The sequence below is a fragment of the Ursus maritimus genome, unplaced genomic scaffold (assembly GCF_017311325.1).
Source record: "Ursus maritimus isolate PB19 unplaced genomic scaffold, ASM1731132v1 scaffold_7, whole genome shotgun sequence".
Lineage (NCBI taxonomy): Eukaryota > Metazoa > Chordata > Mammalia > Carnivora > Ursidae > Ursus > Ursus maritimus.
Window position 1 is genome coordinate 33,875,024 of NW_024426885.1, and position 22,802 is coordinate 33,897,825.

A 22,802-nucleotide genomic window follows, 5' to 3' on the forward strand; every position below is an offset into this window, starting at 1 on the left:
CTCAAAGAAAAGAGAGGAAAAGAAAAGAAAAGAAATTCTATTTAGTTTACAGTTTCCCAATGGCTCCTACTGTGCTTGGCACATAGCAGGCATCCTGGTATCTGTTAAACTACATAGCTTAATAAATGTCATCCTAAGAGGAATGATGGAAGAGCTGAAAAGAACCATAGTCCACACAGTGGCATCATTCAGATATGTATATACTTAACACATATCTGGGCCAAAGAGAGAGATGTACTCTTGACCTGAGTTCATTTTTCCCATTCAGTATCACATATTATGAAAGGAAATGGCAAATAGGAAATTATCTTTCTCCTCATCATTAGACAAACCAAGTGGCTATTTATTTTAAAAATGATAGAACATCCTCTGGCATGCCCCATCCCTAGTATATTTTTGACAGTCAGAAAACAAAATTTGTGATCCTGGGAAATTTAACTCACCAACTTCCAGGTATTATATAATAATGCTATCGATTGTCAAATGTAGTGAAACCTACACAATGAACATAAACCAGGACATGCAATATTATTAAAAGTTCAACAAACCTAAGTCAAAACCAACTTATACTGAGATACGCCAAGAATATCAAGTAGAATGAATTGCTCTCATGTGGTTAAAGCTTTTTCAGTTAGTCTATCATTCTTAGCATCTCTCAACTAATCTCTTTGCCTGGATGTGTGATGACGTTAACCAAACGAATACCACCCAAGATGTCACAACCAAGTAGTAGATATTCACACAGACCACACATTTCTAAAAGTTATCAAAACTCACACTGAAGAGCTTTAATAACTATTTGTACTATAATGAAAAGTACTGCCAAGCCACTATATTCCTAACCAAACTTCTCTAATTAGAAATTGTATGGTTCCTGCTAATTACGTTAATAAACCCATCAGTTTGTTGGCCTCACTACAGTTACATTACATTCATTCATTCGTTCCATAAGTATTCACCAAGTACTTATTATGTGATAGACATTTGTCTAGGAACTGAGGGTATACCAGTGAACAAGACCAAGTTTCAAAAAACCCAAAACACCCAAGTTCCTATTCTCAGGGAGCTTTTATTCTAGTGTTATAAATAGGTATATCGGGTGTTGATAAATTAGAAATCAAAGCAAATAAAACAGACTAAGTGGGATTGGAATTGATGATGGGGGATAATGGTCAGTTGCTATTACTATTTTAGGGTGGTCAGGGCAGGCTTCTCTTCTCTGATATTTAATGATATTTAAGCAGAATCTAAAAAGTGAGTGAGCCAGTCATGTAGCTATTTTGGTGGGAAAGCTTTCTAGGCAGAGTAAAATTGCAAAGGCCCCAAGGTAGAGCCTGGTAGATGAGGGGGTGGTGGGGGTTTGGGGAGGGCAGGGGAGTTAAGTAGGGTGTAATAAAGATAGCCAGTAGCTAGACCATGTGAGGGGTCTATAACCTTCAATCTGTGGGCCAAATCTGGCCCTTGTCTTACCAGAGACCTAGAATGATTTTTACAATTTTAAAGGATTGTTTAAAAAAAATCAGATTCTGCAATGGTAGCAGTTTTTTGGCACATTCATTCTACCACTTAAACATGAAAACAATGGAACACACAGTCTTACTGATTTCAGGTAAAAGATGTCCAGCAAAACAGCAAGCACCAACAAACATAGCCCAGGCAAGAACTGTGCAGCAGTTGAGACCAGAGGCCTCCATAAAAGAACAAAGGTTTCAATGGCATCATCAGACCTCATGTTCTACTGTGAGGAGCATGCCAGGAGTGACTCTTTGCTGACAGGGATACCAACTTCAGAAAATCTTCTCAAGGATAAAAAAACTTGCATCATCTTATAGTGGAATAGTGAAACAGTTCTGTGTCTCTTCCCAACAAAGCAAATTACAAGCAGCTCCTTAAAGAGATCTACCTTCAGCTTATTTGGGAACCACTGCGAATAACTTAAAATGCTCTGAACTTGGAATAATGAACTCTGAAGTCTTCCTTTTCCAAGTTGTCCTTTCTCGAAAACATCCTTTGCTGATTTAATGCAGAATCAACAGTCTTGTTTTCCGTTTGGTAACTATAGCATCACATTGGGTCACTGTTTAAGGAAAGCTTGTCTAGGCCTTTTTTAAAACACAATTATATGCTTTTAAATATATGAATGATTTATAAAAGTTCAGGTCTAAATTGCTAAAGCACTCGTCTAGATTAAAATGCTAAGATTAACTTACATCCTAAAACCTTTATATTATGTTCTTAATAGGACTTATGCTTACACTTATACAAGTGGGAGGAATGTTTTGCATACGCGTGTCTTTGTATATACATGTATCAAAGCCTATTTCCTTATAAAAACTTCTCTCTATAAAAACTATCAGTTCCTCAATTCCAGTTATATATATCCTTCTCTTGAACTGTGTATAGGTAGAATAAAAAATTCTCTTCATATAGTTATAATACAAGTAAAGAACATCATAAAGATTGTATTCATTGTAACAAAGTAATAAAGTTATCTCTCTCTTGAAATCTTGCTGACCTTTTAGGTTACAATAAACTGTGCCAATTAAAAATGTAAAACTAAAAAAAAAAATCAGAGAATATGTAACAGAGATTACATGTGGTTTGCAAAGCCTAAAAAACTTTAAAATACTGACTACGTGAGACCTTTACAGAATGGGTTTGACAACCCCAAGGGCCTCATAAATTGTTTATTTTCTAAAGCTTAAGGACATATTTGCCCTAGGAAAGATATTTGAAAAAGAAAAGAAAGCATGAAAAGAAAGACATCTCTTTATACAAAAATTATTGTAAATAACTAGACACAACCTAAGCACTTTTCATTAGTGACGAAGTAAAAGAAATCTCTTTTGAGGTAAGACTTGAAATGTATGGGGATAGGGGCGCCTGGGTGGCGTAGTCGTTAAGCGTCTGCCTACGGCTCAGGGAGTGATCCCAGGGTTCTGGGATCAGGGAGTGATCCCAGGGTTCTGGGATCGAGCCCCACATCAGGCTTCTCTGCTAGGAGCCTGCTTCTTCCTCTCCCACCCCCCTGCTTGTGTTCCCTCTCTCACTGGCTGTCTCTCTCTGTCAAATAAATAAATAAAATCTATGGGGATAATAAACATGAATAATGTTTTATTCCTGGGTAGAGGAAGGGGGCTGGAGAGGGATACAATGGGGCTCCAACTGTAATGATTGTTTTGTTCCTAATTCAGGTGATGGATACACAGAAGTTTGTTACTTTGTTCTCTACAACTTATTATAGGTCTGACATATTTTGTAACTAACAATAAAAAAGAAAATTAAAGAAAATAAAACCATCCAGAAAAAGTAATATTGTCTGGCCTTATTAAACGATCAAAATAATCTAAAAATTTGCGTTTGTGGGGGTCTGGCTGGCTCAGTAGGCAGAGCATGCAACTCTTATCTCCAGGTTGTGAATTCGAGCCTCACACTGGATGTAGAGATTGCTTAAAAATAAAATCGTTAAAAAATAAATAAATAAAAATTTGCATTTGTATTACAGTCTGTTAATTTTTTTTTTACTCTTCAAAAGCAGTAACTATTAACAGAAGCCCTGGAGTGTAACAAGTAAGTGGTCGAACTTAACATTACCATCAAATTTCCTCTCTGACACCTAGTTCAGAAAGCTAGCTATTATTATCTTTGACATCTACAATTCAAGTCACCAAAGCTGAGGAGGCAATAATTTAAGAAAGTTTGTTCACACATTTTAAAAATAACCCTTCCCCCTTTTTTAAATTTTAGAACTTTTGGATTTACAGAAAAGTTGCTGATAGTTGGTAGAATTTTTAAAACAACAGCAACAAAAACAGACAAACAAAACCACACATAGACCAGTAAACTGTGGAGGGTTTCTAAAAAGCTGAATAAATCAATCTATAATTAAGAACAGTTTGTATAACAAGTATGTTCTTCCTCTACTGGTTAATTTTAAAATTGGGGAGTTATTTGGAAATCAATCTGGGCAGAGTTGAACACTTTCACCCACTCACCCAGAAGAAACTATCTCCCTTGGTCGAAGGAAGACCAACTTGCAATATAATCAGAAAGCTATACTGGCTAAAGTTGTCTCCTTTTAAAAACATAAACTCACTCTATAAGCTAACACTTAAAATTTAAATACAATGATGTTTCCTTGTTTGGTAGGGATTTTAAAAATATTGCATCTAGAAGAAAGAGAACAAGTGATCGATTATGCTTTTAGAGATGATGGAGAGGACGGTAATGCCAACATCAGTACTAAAACACCTGCAAAGTAGGTATGCAGTCTTACTTCCAAACTGAGAAACTGCAAGGAGTGGCATATAAAAGCGCCACCTAAGTCTTTTCCAACAATAGTTTTTTTAAAAGAACACACTTTTCCCTAAAGACCGGCGACCAAATTCTCCTTCTGAACAGCAGTTTAAACTATAACCTCCGATACAAATACCCTTTCTTCTGAAACAGACACTAATTTACTCCTCACAGCAATCTGGTGTCATTTTCATCGACCGAATGCAGAGAACTACGAAACAGGAAGGTTTGCTCCCCGCAGAAATTGAAAACAAAGTTCCTCTCTCCGGACAGCACAAGAGGGAGCCCAGCAGCAAAGCCAGCAAAGCCCGGCATTCCCAATCCTGCCGGATTCGCCCTACCTGCATCTCACCACCACCTGGATGTTCTTTCCCTTCTCCTCTTTCTTCTTCGCGGAGGAATTCGGCTGGGACGCCATGACGATCCCCGCGCGAAGGTCAAGGCCTGGCTGCGGACTCCGGCGCTGTGGGGCGCGGAGGGGCCTGCGGACGGCGCGGCCCGGGTGCCCACCTCCCCCGCCGGGTACTGGCGCGGCCGGGGGAAGCCACGCAAGCAGCTCGATGTCTCCGCTCCCCACCAGCGGATCTGACTGATCGAGGCGTCTGTCCCGCAGTAGCGGGAGCCTCGGAATCACCAATATCGTCTCCGCCCGAAGCCTCGGAAACCGAGCAACGACTCGGCGCCTCAATTTGAAAAAGGAGCCCAGACGCCAAGCCAATAGCAGCGCGGGCGCGCGAGGCACCATGGGACGCGGTGTCGTCACCAGAGCCCCCGCCCCCGGGGCGTGGCCCGCGGGAAAGTAAAAAGCTGGTCTGTCCGTACCCGCCTGGAACTCGTAGTCCGACGGGAGAGATGCACGAGTTAACAGTGTGACTCTTCAACGTGACCTTGCCCAAGTTACATAACGTCTGTAAAACCAAGATTTCCTTATCTTCAAAATGTAAATAATAGCAACCATCTCAGAGGGTTCTGTGAGAACTGATCCAGCGCGGGCAAATAGCTTAGGCTAGTACATGTAGTGTCAGGAAAGCTGCCCACGATTATAATTACTATTAGCGAATTGTACGACAGTGTTATGGAAGCACAGAGGAGAGAGGTCCAAAGCCAGCCCCTTTCTCGGAGGCTGCGTCCAGAATAGCCTTTAGTAACTAGGAAGTGTTAAGAAATAAGGTTACTACGAGTACCAAACCGCGATGAAAGGGATGTTAAATGTCATTTTTAGAACTCTGAATTTATCCTTTCATTGATGAGAAGATGTCACCGTTGAATGATTCCGAGCAAAAGGCAGTACCGCACTTGCCTTTTCGGACAACTGTTCCGGAACGACTGACGCAGGCTCAGAGTGCGCTTAGCTCCCTCTACGTGGCGATGAACCCCGCGGGCATCTCAAGGAGGTAGCGCCAACTCCCGCCGAGGTCAGCCTACAAATCCCAGCAGTCAGCGCTCTCTGGGCCCCGCCCCCTCCGGATTACCTCCGGCTTTGTAGACGTACTGCGAGCGTCCTGGCGCTGTTTGGGGTGACTGGACATCTTCGGGTATGGGACCCAGGCCCAGGAAATACTGAACCATGGGCCTATGCCCCAGTTGGCTCAAGGAGCTGAGCTTCTGGGTCACACTTAGCCCATAGGAACCTAGGTATCATTTTATATTTTTAAGTAAGGGCCGGATGGAATGGAAAACTCTCAGGCGCCCTTTGTGTTTCTCCACTTATTAACCTTCTGCATTCCCCTAAGGAGACCTCTCAGTATCCGGCTCGGATCGCTGGTCACCTTCATTATGCAAAGCCAGGTGTCTGCTGTTGTCTGTGGTGGCTCACCAGCATCTCAAAATGGACCTGTACAAAACGGAACTCTTTATCCCCCTTATTGCCACCCTAATCTTCATCTGGACCCATGGCACTAACCAGACCTTTGTTGTTGTTGTTGTTGTTGTTTTTTTAAGATTTTATTTATTTATTTGACAGAGATAGAGACAGACAGCGAGAGAGGGAACACAAGCAGGGGGAGCGGGAGAGGAAGAAGCAGGCTCATAGCAGAGGAGCCTGATGTGGGGCTTGATCCCAGAACGCTGGGATCACGCCCTGAGCCGAAGGCAGACGCTTAACCGCTGTGCCACCCAGGCGCCCCCTAACCAGACCTTTGATTCCTTCGTCCTCCACCACGGCCAGTGCATTCCTATTGGTTTTACCGCCTCTGCCATCGCTCTAGGCCAAGTCTCTCTCTCTTTTTTAAATTTAAATTCAATTAATTAATATATAGTGTTATTAGTTTCAGAGGCAGAGTTCAGTGATTCATCAGTCTTATATAATACCCAGTGCTCATTATATCACATGCCCTCCTTAATGTCCGTTACCCAGTTACCCCATCCTACCCGCCTCCCCCCCTTCAGCAAACCTTCAGTTTGTTTCCTATGATTAAGAATCCCTTATGGTTTGTCTCCCTCTGTGATTTCCTCTTGTTTTATTTTTCTCTCCCTTCCCCAATGATCCTCTGTTTTGTTTCTTAAATTCCACATGAGGGAGAGCGTATGGTATTTGTCTTTCTCTGACTTTTTTCGTTTAGCATAATACCCTCTAGTTCACCTATGTCATTGCAGATGGCAAGTTTTCATATTTTTTGATGGCTGAGTAGTATTCATCTTTATACATTCATCTGTTGATGGACATCTGGGCTCTTTCCATAGTTTGGCTATTGTGGACATGGCTTCTATAAACATTGGGGTACAGGTGCCCCTTCAGATCACTACATTTGTATCTTTGGGGTAAATACCCAGTAGTGCAATTGCTGGGTTGTAGAGTAGGTCTATTTTCAACTTTTTGAGGAGCCTCCATACTGTTTTCCAGAGTGGCTGCCCCAGCTTGCATTCCTACCAACAGTGTAAGAGGGTTCCCCTTTCTCTGCAGCCCCACAACATATGTCATTTCCTGTGTTGTTGATTTTAGCCATTCTGACCCATGGGAGGGTGTATCTCATTGTGGTTTTGATTCATATTTTCCTTATGCTGAGTGATGTTGAACATTTTTTCATTTGTCTGTTGGCCATTTGTATGTCTACTTTGGAGAAATGTCTGTTCATGTCTTCTGCCCATTTCTTGATTTGATTATTTGTTCTTTGGGTGTTGAGTTTGGTAAGTTCTTCATAGAGTTTGGATACTAGCCCTTCATCTGATAAAACATTTGCAAATATCTTCTCCCATTCTGTCAGTTGTAGGCCAAGTCTCTTATCTCTTCTCGGAAACACTGTCCTTAACAAGTCTCCCTACTTCTGCTCTTTTCTCCTTTCCCCACTGCATTCACTCTGCAAAGGGAAGTAGCCTTTAAAAGAATCAGACCATGCCCTTCACTTACTTTTTAACCTCACAATGGTTTCTCATTGAACTTAAAATAAAATCCAAACTCCTGACCATGTCCTGTGAGGCCTTCATTATACTGCCTTTGTGTATTCCAACATCAACTCCAGCTACTAACCACATAGCTCACTACCATGCTCCAGAGCTTCTAAGTGCTCTCTTGCAGCGAGGCCTTTGCATTTGCTGTACCCTCTGCCTGTATCCCTTTTAGTTTGGTTCTTTGCATGACTTACTCATTCTTATCCTTCAGATCTCAGCTCCACTTTCTCTTTTAAAAGGCTTTTCCTGGCCACTCTATCTAAAGTATATTACTCCTATTTCAAGACCCTGTTTATTTTCTTCATAACACATATTATAGTCTGTGATTACATTGTCAATGTATTGTCTCTCTAGTCTGCTAGAATGTAAATTTCATTAGGGACTGTGGATTGTCTAATTCAATGTTGTTTTCTTAGTGTTCTTTTTTTTTTTTTTTAAAGATTTTATTTATTTATTTGACAGAGACAGCCAGCGAGAGAGGGAACACAAGCAGGGGCAGTGGGAGAGGAAGAAACAGGCTCCTAGCGGAGGAGCCTGATGTGGGGCTTGATCCCAGAACGCCAGGATCACGCCCTGAGCCGAAGGCAGACGCTTAACGACTGCGCCACCCAGGCGCCCCTGTTTTCTTAGTGTTCTTGAACACAGCCTTACATAAAGTAGTCATTCAATAAATATATGAGGAGTGGAAGGAAATTACTTAACCTTTCTCTACATTGGTTTCCTTATCTGTAAAATGGAGATAATAATGCTTACTATTATTGTGAAGATTAAAATAATAATATGTATGAAGTGGCTAGTACATAGTAAACCAAAAAAAAAAAAAAAGCTAATTTCTTTTTTTCTCAGGAAATACCTAAACAATGTCTATATTAACAGTCATTTGGGTCAATGCAAGAAATTCCAGGGTCTCCATTGGGTAATAGTTATAGCTTCCATTTATCTAGAGTTACAATGTGTCAGACTCTATGAAAGGTTTTGTATGCGTGATCTCATTTAATCTTCAGAACAATTCTCTGAAGTAGGAACTATTATTTCTCACTATTTTATCAATACATAGGTCAAGTAAGTTTATTGTCTGTGCTCATACAGGTAATAAGTGACAGAGAAGGAACTCAGAATTCTTTCTGATTCCAAATCACAGGTCATTCGTTAACTTCTATCTCCCCCACCTATCTATTCTTCCTCTCAGTGCACATGCATTCACTTTCATCACACCCTTGTTGGGTGCTTGACTATCATCCAGGCAGTGAAAAGATAGTCTGTATTATAGTTCCTGCCTTCAAGACTAAGTCTAATGGAAACAGCCAGGGTCTTATGGACATTTGTAAGAGTTTTGTTACACCACACGGGTGGCTGTCTCTGATATGTTATTTTATACTGCCTCAGTAGAGCCCAAACTACTCAAGCTAATCAACACTTCTGTCTTGAAAGTCTATGATTAGAAATTATTTTTAGGGGCACCTGGGTGGCTCAGTTGTTAAGCGTCTGCCTTCGGCTCAGAGCATGATCCTGGCGTTCCAGGATCGAGTCCCACATCGGGCTCCTCTGCTGGGAGCCTGCTTCTTCCTCTCCCATTCCCCCTGCTTGTGTTCCCTCTCTCACTGGCTGTCTCTATCTCTGTCAAATAAATAAATAAAATCTTTAAAAAATAAAAAAAAATAAATAAAAAAAAGAAATTAACTAAGAATAGTTAACCTGGATTTCACCAAAGCAACATCACTGCCCATGTATTTTGTTCTGGCATTTTCCTTTCAATAGTGTATGCACTTCTTATATATAAGTTAATCGATTTTTATTTTTCTTAAAATAAAATGTGGACATTGTTTTGAGATTTAAATAGTAATAATTCAGGGCGCCTAGGTGGCTCAGTCGGTTGAGTGTCTGCCTTCGGCTCAGGTCATGATCCCAGGGTGCTGGGATCAAGCCCCACATCAGGCTCTCTGCTCAGCTGGGAGTCTGCTTCTCCCTCTTGCTCTCCCTCTGCCTGCAGCTCCCCCTGTTTGTGTGTGCTTGTTCTCTCTCTTTCTCCTTGTCAAATAAATAAATAAAATCTTTTTTAAAAAATAGTAATAATTGGCTTATAACAAAAAGGTATTTCCCTGCCTTATCCCACTCCAGTCCCTCCAAATCTCTACTCCAGAAGCAACAATTTTCAATTTGTTTTAGCTATTTTTTTCTAGTATTTACACATTTCCATTTTTGTAAGGAATTTGTATCTACTGTTATCTTTTGACTACTCAGCTTTGGACTTTATTTATTGACTTCCTGTTATGGAAGATAAGGATTTGGTTATCAAATGTTATGATCTCCTCTGCTTTCCCTCCCCCATACATCCAATATTACAATATCTGTTACATTGAAAATCTATATTTAGGTTATTATGCCTATTCATAGCTGAGCATTTCAGACTAGTGAGATTATGTTTTCTTTCTTTTTGTCTATCCTAAAGTTAATAACTGCCTAGTTTTGTTTGCTTACTTTTCCTTGTACATTTCCAAATTCTTCCTACAGCTCCCAATAGTCTCTCACTAAAATTTTCTGCCAATTCACACATCAGAAATCTATCAGTTTCAGGTTGTTTCTGATTGGATTGCTTACTCTAGACTTGCAGCCCAGCTGCCATCCCCAGGTTTCCTTCTTTTTTATCCCAGGAATTCCTTTTGTCTTTTTCCTGGGTTGGATATGTTTTCTGGATTTCATTTGCGTATTTTTTCTTGGTTTACTCCATTTTTTAGGTGGATCACATCCTGAAAAAGAGTGCAGAGGAGATAAATTCCTTGAGAACTTGCTTGTTTTTATTCTACCCTGACATCTGATTGTTAGGCAGATTATATGGAGAATTCCAGAATCTAAGTATTTTACTTCAGATTTTTTTCAGGGAGTGTGTGTATTGGTTTCTTGTGGCTGCCGTAATAAATCACCACAAACTTGGTGGTTTAAAACAGCAAACTTATTTTTTCTTTCGCAGTTCTAGAGGCCAGAAGTCTAAAATGGACTGCGAAACAGTCTGGCAATTCCTACACTTAACACATGACCCAGCAATTCCACTCCTAGGTATACATACAGTAAAAATGAAAATAAATGTCAGATAAAAATCGGTATGCAAATGTTCAATCACAGTATTATTCCTTAACCACTGCGCCACCCAGGCGCCCCCACAGTATTATTCCTAATAGCCAAAAAATAGATTAAAAAATTGTCCATTCTTTCACGGTTCTGGAGGTCAGAAGTCTGAAGTCAAATTCACGGGGTCAAAATCAAGATATCAGCAGGGCTGGGCCCCTCTGGAAGTTCTAGGGGAGAATGTTCCTTATGCCTTCCAGCTTCTGGTGACTGCTAGCATTCGTTGGCTTATGGCACATCACACCAATCTCTGCCTCAATGCCTTTTTCCCTTCTGTGTCAAATCTCCTTCTGATTCTCTCTTATAAGGATACATGTGATTACATTTAGGGTTTACCTGGGTAATCAGGGATGATCTCCCCATATCAAAATTCTTAATCACATCTTCAACGTCCTTTTTTGCTGTATAAGGTAACATTCACAAGGATTAGGAAGTTGACGTCTTTTGGGGAGCCATTCAACCTACCATAAGAAAGAGGTCATAAAAATATTTATTCAGCTACTGTCCCGTTAAATGTCGTAGTCTGTGCTGATAAAGATCCTGGATTTATATTCTAATGGATTAAAAAAAAAGCTTTCATTAACGGTTAAAAAAGCTAAAGCAAAGACCCCAAGTAAGAGTAACTAGTTATATTCTGTTCTCGTATCAAAAGTGAAAATTTTTCTTTCTGTGTGCTGTCATTCTGGATGTCCAGCTGTCAATGGTTTTATTGTAGATCCTGTTTTTATCCATCAGAAATATAGTCCTCCAATATTTGTGTAATTGTCAGGGTTATATAATTGATTTAGAGACTTGTGGGAAGTCATAAAACAAGGCTAGAGTAGAAGATCGTGATTATTCATTAACTGCACTCATTAATCACTTCAAAATAACTGAATTTTGAACTTTGAAAAGCTCTTTTACTGGGACGTCTTGGTAGCTCAGTCATTAAGAGTCTGACTTCAGCTCAGGTCATGATCCCAGGGTCCTGGTATTGAGCCCTGCATTGGGCTCCCTGCTCCATAGGGAGCCTGCTTCTCCCTATCCCACTCCGCCTGCTTGTGTTCCCTCTTTCACTGTCTCTCTCTCTGTCAAACAAATAAATAAAATCTTTTCAAAAAAGCTCTTTTACTGATTAAAATAATCATTAAAATAATTGTTCCCTAATTAATATTTATTCTACAATCTATAATTTAATCTATAATCAGTAATTGTTCCAAAAGTACTTTTAAAATCTCAATGTGGAGATACTACCTCACATTCACTAGTATATTAAAAGCAAAAACAAAAAACAGATAATAACAAGTGTTGTAAGGATGTAGAGAAATTGGAATCCTCACATGTTGCTGATAGGAATGCAAAATGGTGCAGCCACTTTGCAAAACAGTTTGGCAGTTCCTAGACTTACCACATGACCTAGCAATTCCACTCCTGGGTATTCACTCAGTAGAAATTAAAACAAATATCCACATAAAAATTTGCATCCAGGGGCACCTGGGTGGCTCAGTCAGTTAAGGGTCTGACTCTTGATTTCCGCTCATGTCATGATCTCAGGGTTGTGAGATTGAGCCCGGTGTGGCTCCGTGCTGGGTTCTGGGCTGGGTGTGGAGCCTGCTCACGATTCTCTCTCCCTCTCCTTCTGCCCCTCCCCCCATCTCTCTCCCTCTCTCTCAAAAAATCTTAAAATGGCAAATCTTATGCTATATGAATTACAGCTCAATAATAAAAAATTCAATGTGATTTTTTTTTTATTTGAAATGGAAATACTCTTGCTATCTTCTCTGCATAGTGATTCATTTTTAAATATAAGTAGTCCTGGGGCTCCTGGGTGGCAAAGAAGATTAAGTGTCTGACTCTTGGTTTCAGCTCAGGTGGTGATCCTGGGATGGTGAGATCAAACCCCATGTCGGGCTCCGAGCTCAGCGTGGAGTCCGCTTGAGATTCTCTCTCCTTCTCCCCCTACACCTCCACTCATGCATTCCCTCTCTTTCTGGAATAAATGAATTTTAAAAAAGGAAAAGTATCAAAAGCATATGTGATACCATATAATAATAAGTTTTTAAAAAGTGCTGGGGCTCCTGGGTGGTGCAGTCAGTTAGGCGTTCAACCCTTGGTTTCAGCTCTGGTCATGATCTCAGGGTCGTGGGATTGAGCCCCACCTCCAGCTCCATGCTTGGTATGGAGTCTGCTTGAGGTTATCTTGCCTTTTCCTTCTGTCCTCCCACTCGTGCTCTCTCTCTCTCTCTAAAATAAATAAATCTTATTTAAAAATAAATAAATAAATAAAGTGCTTTTGGCAAAAAAAAAAAATAATCTAGACACAAACCTTACACCCTTCACAAAAATTAACTCAAAATGGATAGCAGATGTAAAGGCACAAAACTATAAAGCACACAACTATAAAACTCCTAGAAGGCAATATAGGAAAAAAATCTAGATGACCTTGGATTTGGTGATGACTTTTTAGATACAACACCAAAGGTACAATCCATGAAAGAAATAATCAGTAAGCTGGATTTCATTAAAATTAAAATTTTCGGCTCTGTGAAAGAGACTATCAAGAGAATGAAAAGATAAGCCACAGACTGGGAGAAATTATTAGCAAAATATGTATTTGAACTATTATACAAAGGATGGGAAGAACACTTCAAACTCAAAAATTAGAAAACAACACAATTATAAAATGGGCCCACATCAATGGGAGGACTCCTTTCACAATGTATACATACATCAAATCATCACATTGCACACTTTTTTTTTTTAGATTTTTAAAAAAGATTTTGTTTATTTGAGGGAGAGAATAGTAGCATGAGTGGGGGAGGGGCAGAGGGCGAGGCAGACCCTCCCCACTGAGCTCAAAGCCTGACATGGGGCCCCATCCCAGGACCCCAAGATCATGACCTGAGCCGAAGTCAGACGCCTAACCAACTGGAGCCACCCAGGCACCCCAATTTTAAGATTTTATTTTTAAGTAATCTCTACATCCAACGTGGGGCTTGAACTCAGAATCCTGAGATCCAGTGTCACATGCTCCACCTATTGAGCATGCCACATGCCGCCACATTGTACACTTTATACATAATTTTATCTGTCAGTTATACCTCAATAAAGCTGGAGAGGGGGCTGGCAAACAGGCAAAAGATCTTAACAGAGACCTGACCAAAGAAGATACACAGGTGGCAAATAAGCGTGTGAAAAGATGCTCCACGTCCCGTCCTCAAGAAAATGCAAATTGAAACAAGATAAGATACCCACATACCTATTAGAATGGCCAAAATCCGAAACACTGACGGCACCAAGTCCTGGTAGGAATGTGGGGCAATAGGAGCTTTCATTCACTGCGGGTGGGAATACAAAATTGTGTGACCGCTTTGGTCGTTTCCTACAAAACGAAAGATATTCTTATCATACAGTCCAGCAGTCATGCTCCCTGGTATTTACCCAAAGTAGTTTCATGTTTACATAAAAACCTGCACACAGACGTTTAGCAGCTTTATTCATAATTGCCAAAATAACGGAAGCTACGAATATGTCCTTCAGTAGGTGAAGGGATAAACAGTCTGTGGTACCTCCAGACACTAGAATATTTATCTGCACCCAAAATCGATGAACAATTAAGCCGTGAAAAGGCATGGAAGAAACTGAAATGCGTATTATTAAATGAAAGCAGCCAATTTGAAAAGGCTATGTACTACACGATTCCAACTATTTGACACGCTGGAAAAGGCAAAATTATGGATACAGTGAAAAGACCAGTGGTTGCCAGGGGTTGGGGGAAGGAGGAATTAACAGGCAGAGCACAAAGGATTTTTTTTTTTTTTTTTTTGAGAGAAAGAGCAAGAGCAAGTGTGGGGAGAGGGGCACAGAGAGAGGGAAAGAGAATCTTAAGCAGGCATCACACCCAGTGCAGAGCCCAATGTGGGGCTCAATCTCACAACTCTGAGCCCAAGTCAAGAGTCAGCCGCTTAACTGACTGAGCCACTCGTGCACCCCTAGCGTGGAGGATGTTCAGGGCAGTGAAAATGCTATGCAATATACTATAACGGTGGATGAATGTGATTATACGTTTGTCCAAACCCATAGAATGTACAATACTGGAGCCCCCCATCAGGCTCTTCCCTCAGCAGGGAGTTTGCTTGAGATTCTCTCTCTCCCTCTTCCTCTGCCCCTCCCCCCAAATAAGTAAATAAATAAATCTTGAAAAAAAGAAAAGGAACATACGATACCAAGAGTGACCCCTAATGTAAACTAAGGACTTTGGATGATAATGATGTGTCAATGTAGGTTCATCCACTGTAATAAATTGATGGTGGGTGAATATTGATAATGGGGGAGGCTATGCATGTGTGGGATCAGGAATCTATGGCATATCTGTATACCCTCCACTCTTCTTTTCGGTTAATCTAAAGCTGCTCAAAAACAAACAAACAAACAAACAAACAAACAAATACATACATAAAGCTATGGTGCCTGGCTGGCTCAGCCTGTGGAGTATGACTCTTGGTCTTGGGGTTATGAGTCTGAGCCCCATGTTGGGTGTAGAGATAACTTAAAAATAAAATTGTATATTTTTAAAATAAAAATAAAGCCTTTAATCCCTTGGAAAAAAGATTCTAATCATTTCACAGGGCTTTATTCTTACCTTGACAACAAAGAAAAGCATTTTTAATAGGCATCCTACTATCTTAGCACAGAGCTGCACTTCACTGAAATATAAATTTGTGTTTTGTTCTCCCTGCATTTCCTTCCAATCAAGTAAGTGGGCCTTTCTGAATAATTGAAGGATGACAAATGTTTGCTACTGTCTTGGACTTTCTATTTGAAACCTTTTGGAAATTACTAGTAATCTGGAGAAATGAGTGTTTTATATAACCCACCAACTCATTAGCATTTTTATCTTCAAAGATATTAGTTTATGCCCATGATTATCACTGCAACTATATGTCTTTAAAATTTACCCTTATAATTATTACAGCAGATATGATTTTACAATCACAAACATGGGTGATTTGTATAAGAAACTTCCCATATTAAATATGACCCTGAAAAAAAAAATGACCCTGAGTTCTTCTTCCACCTGGAAACGTCAGTCTTGATTACTATTGCAAATCCCTCCCACATTCGCACTCTGGGATATGAAGAGGTCCAGGAGTTCCACACAGAGAAAAACATGTGTGGAGAGCCTTCCAGGCTTTGATTTATACAAGTTACTTCTGAGATGCCTATTTGTACAACTGCAACTAGTTCCTGAAGATCTGGGAGCCCTGCTGCCTTGGTGCCACCATTAGGGCAAGGGCATTTTTGCCCCGAAATTTTAAGACAGTGTTTTCTAGTTTCTGCTACTGCTGAGAAGTCCAAAGCCATTCCAAATCATTTGTATGTGGCCTCTTTTTTTTTTTTTTTTTTCCTCTCTGGAACTTAAGCAATCTGCTCTTTCCCTCGAGTGTTCTGAAATTCTGTAATGACATGCCTTGCCTATTTTCACCTATTGGGATGAGCATTTGGTGAATACTTTCAGTCTGGCGACTCATTTCCTTCAGTTGTGGGAAATGTTTTTAAGTTTTTCATTGAGGGCACCCGGGTGGCTCAGCCAGTTAAGTGTCTGACTTTGGTTCAGGTCATGACCTCTAGGTCTGGGAATCAGGCCCCAAGTCGGGCTCCTTGCTCGGCAGGAAGTCTGCTTGTCCCTCCACCCCTCTCTTATCTCATGCTCTCTCTCAAATAAATAAAATCTTAAAATAAATAAATAAATTATTAGTCGAACATTTCGACTTGTTTTCTCTGTTCTCCCTTTCTGGAATTCCTATGTATATAATAGCTTTCCACCACCTAGTGATTACCACTATTAATATTTTGATGTACTTCTTCCCAATTATCTCTCTTTATATTTTTAATAATTGAGATCATCATTAAATATGTAGTTTTGCACCCTGAATTTTTATTTAACATAAGCATTCTTCCAAGCCCTTGAAAATTGTTCATAAATATTTTTATTTGTATGATCTTTTAAGGCTCTTGAGCAACATCAATGCAAATCTTTGGTAAACCGTTGAGGAGTACTTGACTTTAGCTATCTTTTTCCATAGTTGCCAGAATTGTGTTAGGTTCTGTCGGTATGCATGCCAAAGAGAACAAACAGTATGTCGGCATGTCCTTATAAACTGAGGGAAAAAACACAGTTCATGAACTGTTCATAAGCCTATTAAAAAAAAAATCCCAAAATGCTTATTTATAGAGTTCCCCAAATCCAAATTGGGGTTGCTGCAGTGTCCTAATAGTAGAATCTCAGTAGGAAAGTTTAGCTGTGAGAGAACAGGAAAGAAGAGGTTTCCAGTTCTCTGGCCTTCTGGTAGATCCCAAATTATGCCAGACTCTCTCCTCTCCCAAACCATTGCAACTGATATTCTTCCACTGTCTGGAGTCTTTCCCTTACCTGATCCTATAACTGGCTCCCTCTTACCTTTCAAGTTACAACGTAAAGGTCACTTCCTCAGAGGAAAGGCTCCCTTCCCCAACCACTCTATCTGAAGTAGCCCCCAGAACTCTTTCATGAAATTCAATTTCTTTCTTTCTCCACATAGCAAAAGATGTTGAAATTTTACCCTTCAGGTTTTTCGTTCTTTGCCATTCCTCAGAACCCTTTCCTAGAGAGCAAAGATGTCCAGGAGAACTAGGATTCTTACAGCAGGAAAGCAAAGAGAGAAGGGGATATTCAGTGTTTGCAACTTTCAAAATAGGCTTTTAAGGGAAAGCCCTGAGAAGAGCCCTAAGTAAGACAATGACATAAGGAGAAGCAGATGACTGCCCCTCCACAACCTGCAAACTCGAGTTGAGAAACTCCTGGCTGGAACGTTAGATGGGACAAAAGGGATTTAGGAAGAAGCTGATGGAGAATAGAAACTGGAGAGAGAGAGAGAGAGAGAGAGAGAGAGAGAGAGAGAGAGAGGGGAAATCCTAGGAGAGGTTCTGGTGCGGGGAGTTTAACCCATGAGAAGGGCCACAGAAGCTGGCTCTCCATTGACAGCTGCCTATGCAGCCCAAACACTGAACACTATGCCCTAAGTTTTTGCTCATCTCCCACCTAAATGGTCCCAGGTCTACACTCCTGTTGTCAACAGCCCAGGACATGAATGAGCCCTCTTTTTTTTTTTTTTTTTTTTTTAAGATTTTATTCATTTGACAGAGAGAGATACAGCGAGAGAGGGAATACCAGCAGGGAAAGTGGGAGAGGAAGAAGCAGGCTTCCCGCTGAGCAGGGAGCCCGACGCGGGCTCAATTCCAGGACCCTGGGATTATAACCTGAGCCGAAGGCAGACGCTTAATGACTGAGCCACCCAGGCGCCCCATGAATAAGCCCTCTTAATACAGCTGGTGAGAACTTGCCACCTCCCCCACCGATGGGCACTAGTGATGATGGAGGCAAAGTCCCAGAACTGTTACTTGGGTGAAGCTAGACAGCAAGAAAAAAACCCACCTTGGTTACATTATTATTATTATTATTATTGTTGTTGTTATTTTAAAGGTTTATTTATTTAATTATTTGAGAGAGAGAGGGAGTGCATGAGCAGGAGGGATAGAGAGAGAGGGAGAGAGAATCTCAAGTGGACTCCATGATGAGTGGGGAGCCCATCACAGGCTTGATCCCAGGACCCCGATATCATGACCTGAGCCAAAACCAAGAGTCAGAGACTTAACCTACTGCACCACCTAGGCGCCCCACCCTAATATGATTTTAATTATATTATATAATTGTTTTATATAATTATTAGTTTACTTGTTTCTTTCTCTCGCTATAATGTAAACCCCACAAGAATAGAAATGTGGTTGCTCTTTTCTCTGGTGTATCCTCAACATATAAAGCAAGGGGTGGGCCCATATTTGTTGAGTGGATAAATAAAAAATCATAGATTTTTTACATTAATATTTCAATATTACTGTCCATAAAGCGACTCAAACTTACCTTCAAGGACTAGCAAGTAAGTCATTTAGAAAAAGTCTTAAAGAACAAATTTATAATTAATAAATCACTTATATATAAACATCTTTAAAAATTCATGTTGCTTTTAGGTATTTTATTACCATAGTACTGTATTTAAAACTACCATACATTATAAAACTTATTTTTTTAAGTAGACTCCATACCCGATGTGGGGCTTGAGATTAAGAGCCACATGCTCTATGGACTGAGCCAACCAGCCACCCCATAAAACTTTTCATCATGGAAAACTTCAAACATACAAAAAAATAAAGAGAATAGTATAATACCCCCCCACCCCAGCATTCATTATCCAGCTTCAATAATCGTCAGTTCATGGCCAATAATATTGTTTTATCTATATTTTCCCCTCTTCCCTCATCCTCCACTGAATTATCTAAATTGAATCCCAGGCATTGCATTATTTCAGTATATATCTCAAAGAACTCTAAAAAGAAAAATCCACAGCCATTAACACACCATCAGAAGTAACATGATTATTTAATATCATCAGATTTCTACTCACTAGTCTCACTTTTCTGATTGTCTCCTCAATGCTTCTTTTTCATAATAGGTTTGCTCAAATTAGGATTCAAATAAAAACTAAACATATAATTTGGTTAATGTATTTTTTTGTTTTCCATTTTTTAAATTTTTTAAATTTTATTTTAAGTAGGCTCCACGCCCAATGTGGGGCTTGAACTCGTGACCCCTGAGATCCAGAGGCATGTGCTCTAGCAACTGAGCTAGCCAGATGTCCCCTGTTTTGCATTTTTAAATATTATCTTTTGAAGGTGTTACTGAAGTGCTCCAAACAGAAAAGTAAATAAATCATAAGTGTACAGCTCAATTTATTTTCAAAAACTGAATACACCCACTTAAAACATACCCCAGAAACTCCCTTTATTCTTTCTAACTACTAATCTGACTTTTAATACTGTACTGTAGATTAGTTTTGCCTGATTTTCAACTTTACATAAATGGACTTACATAGTAAATACTCTTTTGGGTCTGGCTTCTTTCACCAGGTTTGTGAGATTTGTCCATATTTTTAAGTGTAGTTTTTGTTTGTTCATTTTAATTGCTGAACATATTCCATTGTGTGAATATTCCCCAATTCATTTTTCCTGTGCATTTTACTGTTGATGGGCTTTGGATCGTTTCCAGTCTGGGACTATAATTGATTGTGCTGCTGTGAACATTCTAGTACACATATTTTTGTGGATGCATGTTTACATTTCTATTGGCTATATAGCTAGAAGTTGAATTGCTAGGTCATAGCATATGCATATATGCAGATTTAATAGATATTACCAAATAGTTTTCCATGGCCTATCTGTCTGTCCTCATGCCATTATCATATTATCTCAATTACTATAGCTTAATAGTAACTCTTAATACTTGGTACTATAAGTGTTCCAGATTCTTCTTCCAGACTGGCTTGGGTCTTCCCAACACTTTGCATTTTCATATAAAATTTTATGAACAGCTTGTCATAACTTGTCAATTCTAAGTCCCCTTTAATGTATAGGTTTCTCCTTCCTCTCTTTATTTTGTAATTCAAGTCACTTTTCCTGTAGTGTTCCAAACATTCTAAATTTTGCTGGTTGTATCCTTATGGTGTGGTTTAACACGCCAATGCCCTGTATTTCCTATGAATGGTAGTTACATCTAAAGGCTTAATCAGATTCAGCAAACATGTAGTTGACAAGTGTTAACTAAGCACTGTGCGCTTGCTGCCAGATGAGATACAAAAATGTCTAAGACATCATTCCTAATCTGCTTCTTACAAGCATGGAAGATTAAAATTCAAATAAGTGCCTTTGGAGAGAGGCGAACTACTCTAGCAGCTCAGATCAGAGAGTGGTTACTTCCAATAAGGTATGTGAGGAATGGAAGTGAGAGAAAGTTTTGCAAAGACAATGCTATTTCTACTGGGCTTGAAAGTTGCTAGAGATCTGACAAGTTAGTATTGTTATAAGCATTAACTAGTTGTGACAGCTCTGTTAATTGCAGTTAGTAGGGGGTGGGGGTAAAAGCTGGAAAGGTGGGGGTACTGAGTTGAGTGGTGGCCCCCAAAATATGTATCCATGTCCTAATTCCAGGAACCTGTGTTACATTATTTGGAAAAAGTATCTTTACAGATGCAATCCATTTAAGGATGAGATGTGATAATCCTGGATTATGTGATTGTTCCCTAAATCCAATGACAAATGTTCTTGAAAAAGACAGAAGAAAAGACACACAGAGGAGAAAGCAATGTGAAGATGGAGGCAGAGACTGGAGTGATGTGGCCATAAGCCAAGGAAACTGGCATCCACAAGAAGCTGCAAGTAGCAAAGAATGGATTCTCCCCTAAGACCCTCTTTAGGGAGTGCAGCCCTGATAACACCTTGATTTTGGACTTCTGGCTTCCAGACTGTGAGAGAATAAATTTCTGTTGTTCTTAGCCACTAATTTGTGATAATTTGTTGCGGCAGCTACAGGACACTATACAGGTGGGTTGAGGCTATATGTGATACTGTGGAATTTTACCCTACGTTGCACTAGGAGTGCTTCCACATCTCTGGTACCTCAGTTTCCATCAATCCAATGTTTGCCTTTAGCTGAAACTGCATTTAAAAAAAAATCCCTGTAGCTCTTAAATGAAGCATCCATTTGATTAAGGGAACCTCCTCCTGAATTCCTATTTGAAGCAATAATGGAATTCAAAGCATTGTTCACGACTGCAGCCTTAGGTCCGCCACAACGGAAACCTAAAGGTACTCAACTTAGGGAGTCACTATCCCTAATTGCACTTTGCCCTAAAGACCCCCATAAACTGGAAATGTAATCGAAAGTCAGATGCATAACAACTATTAGGTTGTTCTTGGATGCACAACACCATAAAGCCATCAGGGAAAAGAAGTCTTGTGTTATAATAAGAAAACAAATAGTAGAAGTACTATATATGTGTGTGGTGCTGTTTTAGTACGGCCATAGTACATAGTAGGAATTTCTACTCTAGATTTGAAAGTCCACGGAAGCCTTTTTTCGCTGTGGCGAGTCCCATCTCCCCCTTGCTTTGTGAGGGGCTGCTAACTTTCCCCAGGGTCCTCGCCTACCTCTCGTGGTCCCCCTGATCTAACTCCCTCCGGGGCGCTCTAGAGGGAGCCCGCGGGCCGCGCGCCCACCACAGAATCGTACTCTGTGAGGCCGCCTAGTCCTCGGACTTCGTTCCAACACCTGCGCCGCCCAGAGCGACTGCCAATGGGGGCGCCTCCGCAAACATGGCCCCTTGTGCTCTCACAGTATTCGTGACACTCTGCCCCCTACACACACTTAGCCAGGTACACCTCGCCGCCCTCCCATGTGCGCCCCGTGTGACCCAGCCGGTAACCCCCAGCCTGGGAAAGCCCGGTTGCCGGGCTCCCGCCGCTCCCGGGGCCGACTCCGTCCGGCTCGCAGGCTCGGGCCCGGGACGCCCGCCTCCCCCGCCCTATCGGGTTCCAGGCAAAACCCGGAGCGCCGGCCGCTCAGCGGCTCCCGGGAGGCGGCGCGGCGCGGTGGAGTGAGCATGCGCAGTGGGCAGGGCCGGCTCCCGGCGCAAGAAGGAAGCGTCCGCGGTGCTCCCGGCGGCTGCGCTGGGGTATGCGGTACCGGCTAGCGTGGCTGCTGCACTTCGCGCGGCCCAGCACCTTCCGCTCGGTTCTCGGCTCCCGCCTGCTGTCCCCGGAGCGCTTCTGTGGGTAAGCGGAGCGGAGCGCCCGGGCCCTCGGGGCCCGCGGGTCACGGTGGTTTGGAGCTCGGGTTGCAAAGTGGTGATTCAGCACTTAAAGCCGCCGCCGCCGCCCCTCACGCCTCCAGTCCCGCCGGCCTGGGGCCCGGACGCCCGCCCAGAGGCCGCCCCGGGGCCCGGAAGGGCGGCCGGCCGGGAGGGAGCGCGGGGCCTTGCCGGGAGAGGAGGGCGCCCCTCGGGCCGGTGAGGGCGGACGGGGACTGTGACCTGGGGTCACGGGGCGTGTGTCACAGTGCGGGGGGCGCGGGCGCTGACGGAGTGACC

The 22,802-nt window shown here is 41.4% G+C and overlaps 2 protein-coding genes, 1 long non-coding RNA gene and 1 pseudogene across 4 annotated transcripts in view; 2 read left to right on the forward strand and 2 right to left on the reverse strand.

Moving 5' to 3' along the window:
- The window catches only part of KIF11 (kinesin family member 11), a 49,365-nt gene extending 44,413 nt beyond the window's left edge, over positions 1 to 4,952 (reverse strand). The window contains exon 1 of the mRNA XM_008696249.2: positions 4,638 to 4,952. Within this exon, the coding sequence (XP_008694471.1) occupies positions 4,638 to 4,714 (77 nt within the window). The 5' untranslated portion in view covers positions 4,715 to 4,952. The remainder of the gene's footprint in view (positions 1 to 4,637) is intronic.
- LOC121101260 lies at positions 1,617 to 2,946 on the forward strand (annotated as a pseudogene).
- A 4,964-nt stretch (positions 4,953 to 9,916) lies between the features above and the next one.
- LOC103667959 lies at positions 9,917 to 22,446 on the reverse strand. Its single transcript, XR_005833185.1, has 4 exons — positions 22,400 to 22,446; positions 14,045 to 14,123; positions 11,143 to 11,267; positions 9,917 to 10,430 (listed from the first exon to the last, which is right to left on the reverse strand). It is a non-coding gene; the product is annotated as an uncharacterized LOC103667959 (long non-coding RNA).
- Positions 22,350 to 22,802, forward strand: part of IDE (insulin degrading enzyme) — a 110,162-nt gene continuing 109,709 nt past the window's right edge. The window contains exon 1 of one of the 2 annotated variants that reach the window (XM_040624139.1): positions 22,350 to 22,488. In XM_040624139.1, the coding sequence (XP_040480073.1) occupies positions 22,391 to 22,488 (98 nt within the window). In that variant the 5' untranslated portion in view covers positions 22,350 to 22,390. The remainder of the gene's footprint in view (positions 22,489 to 22,802) is intronic. The other variant, XM_040624138.1, reaches the window with a different exon arrangement.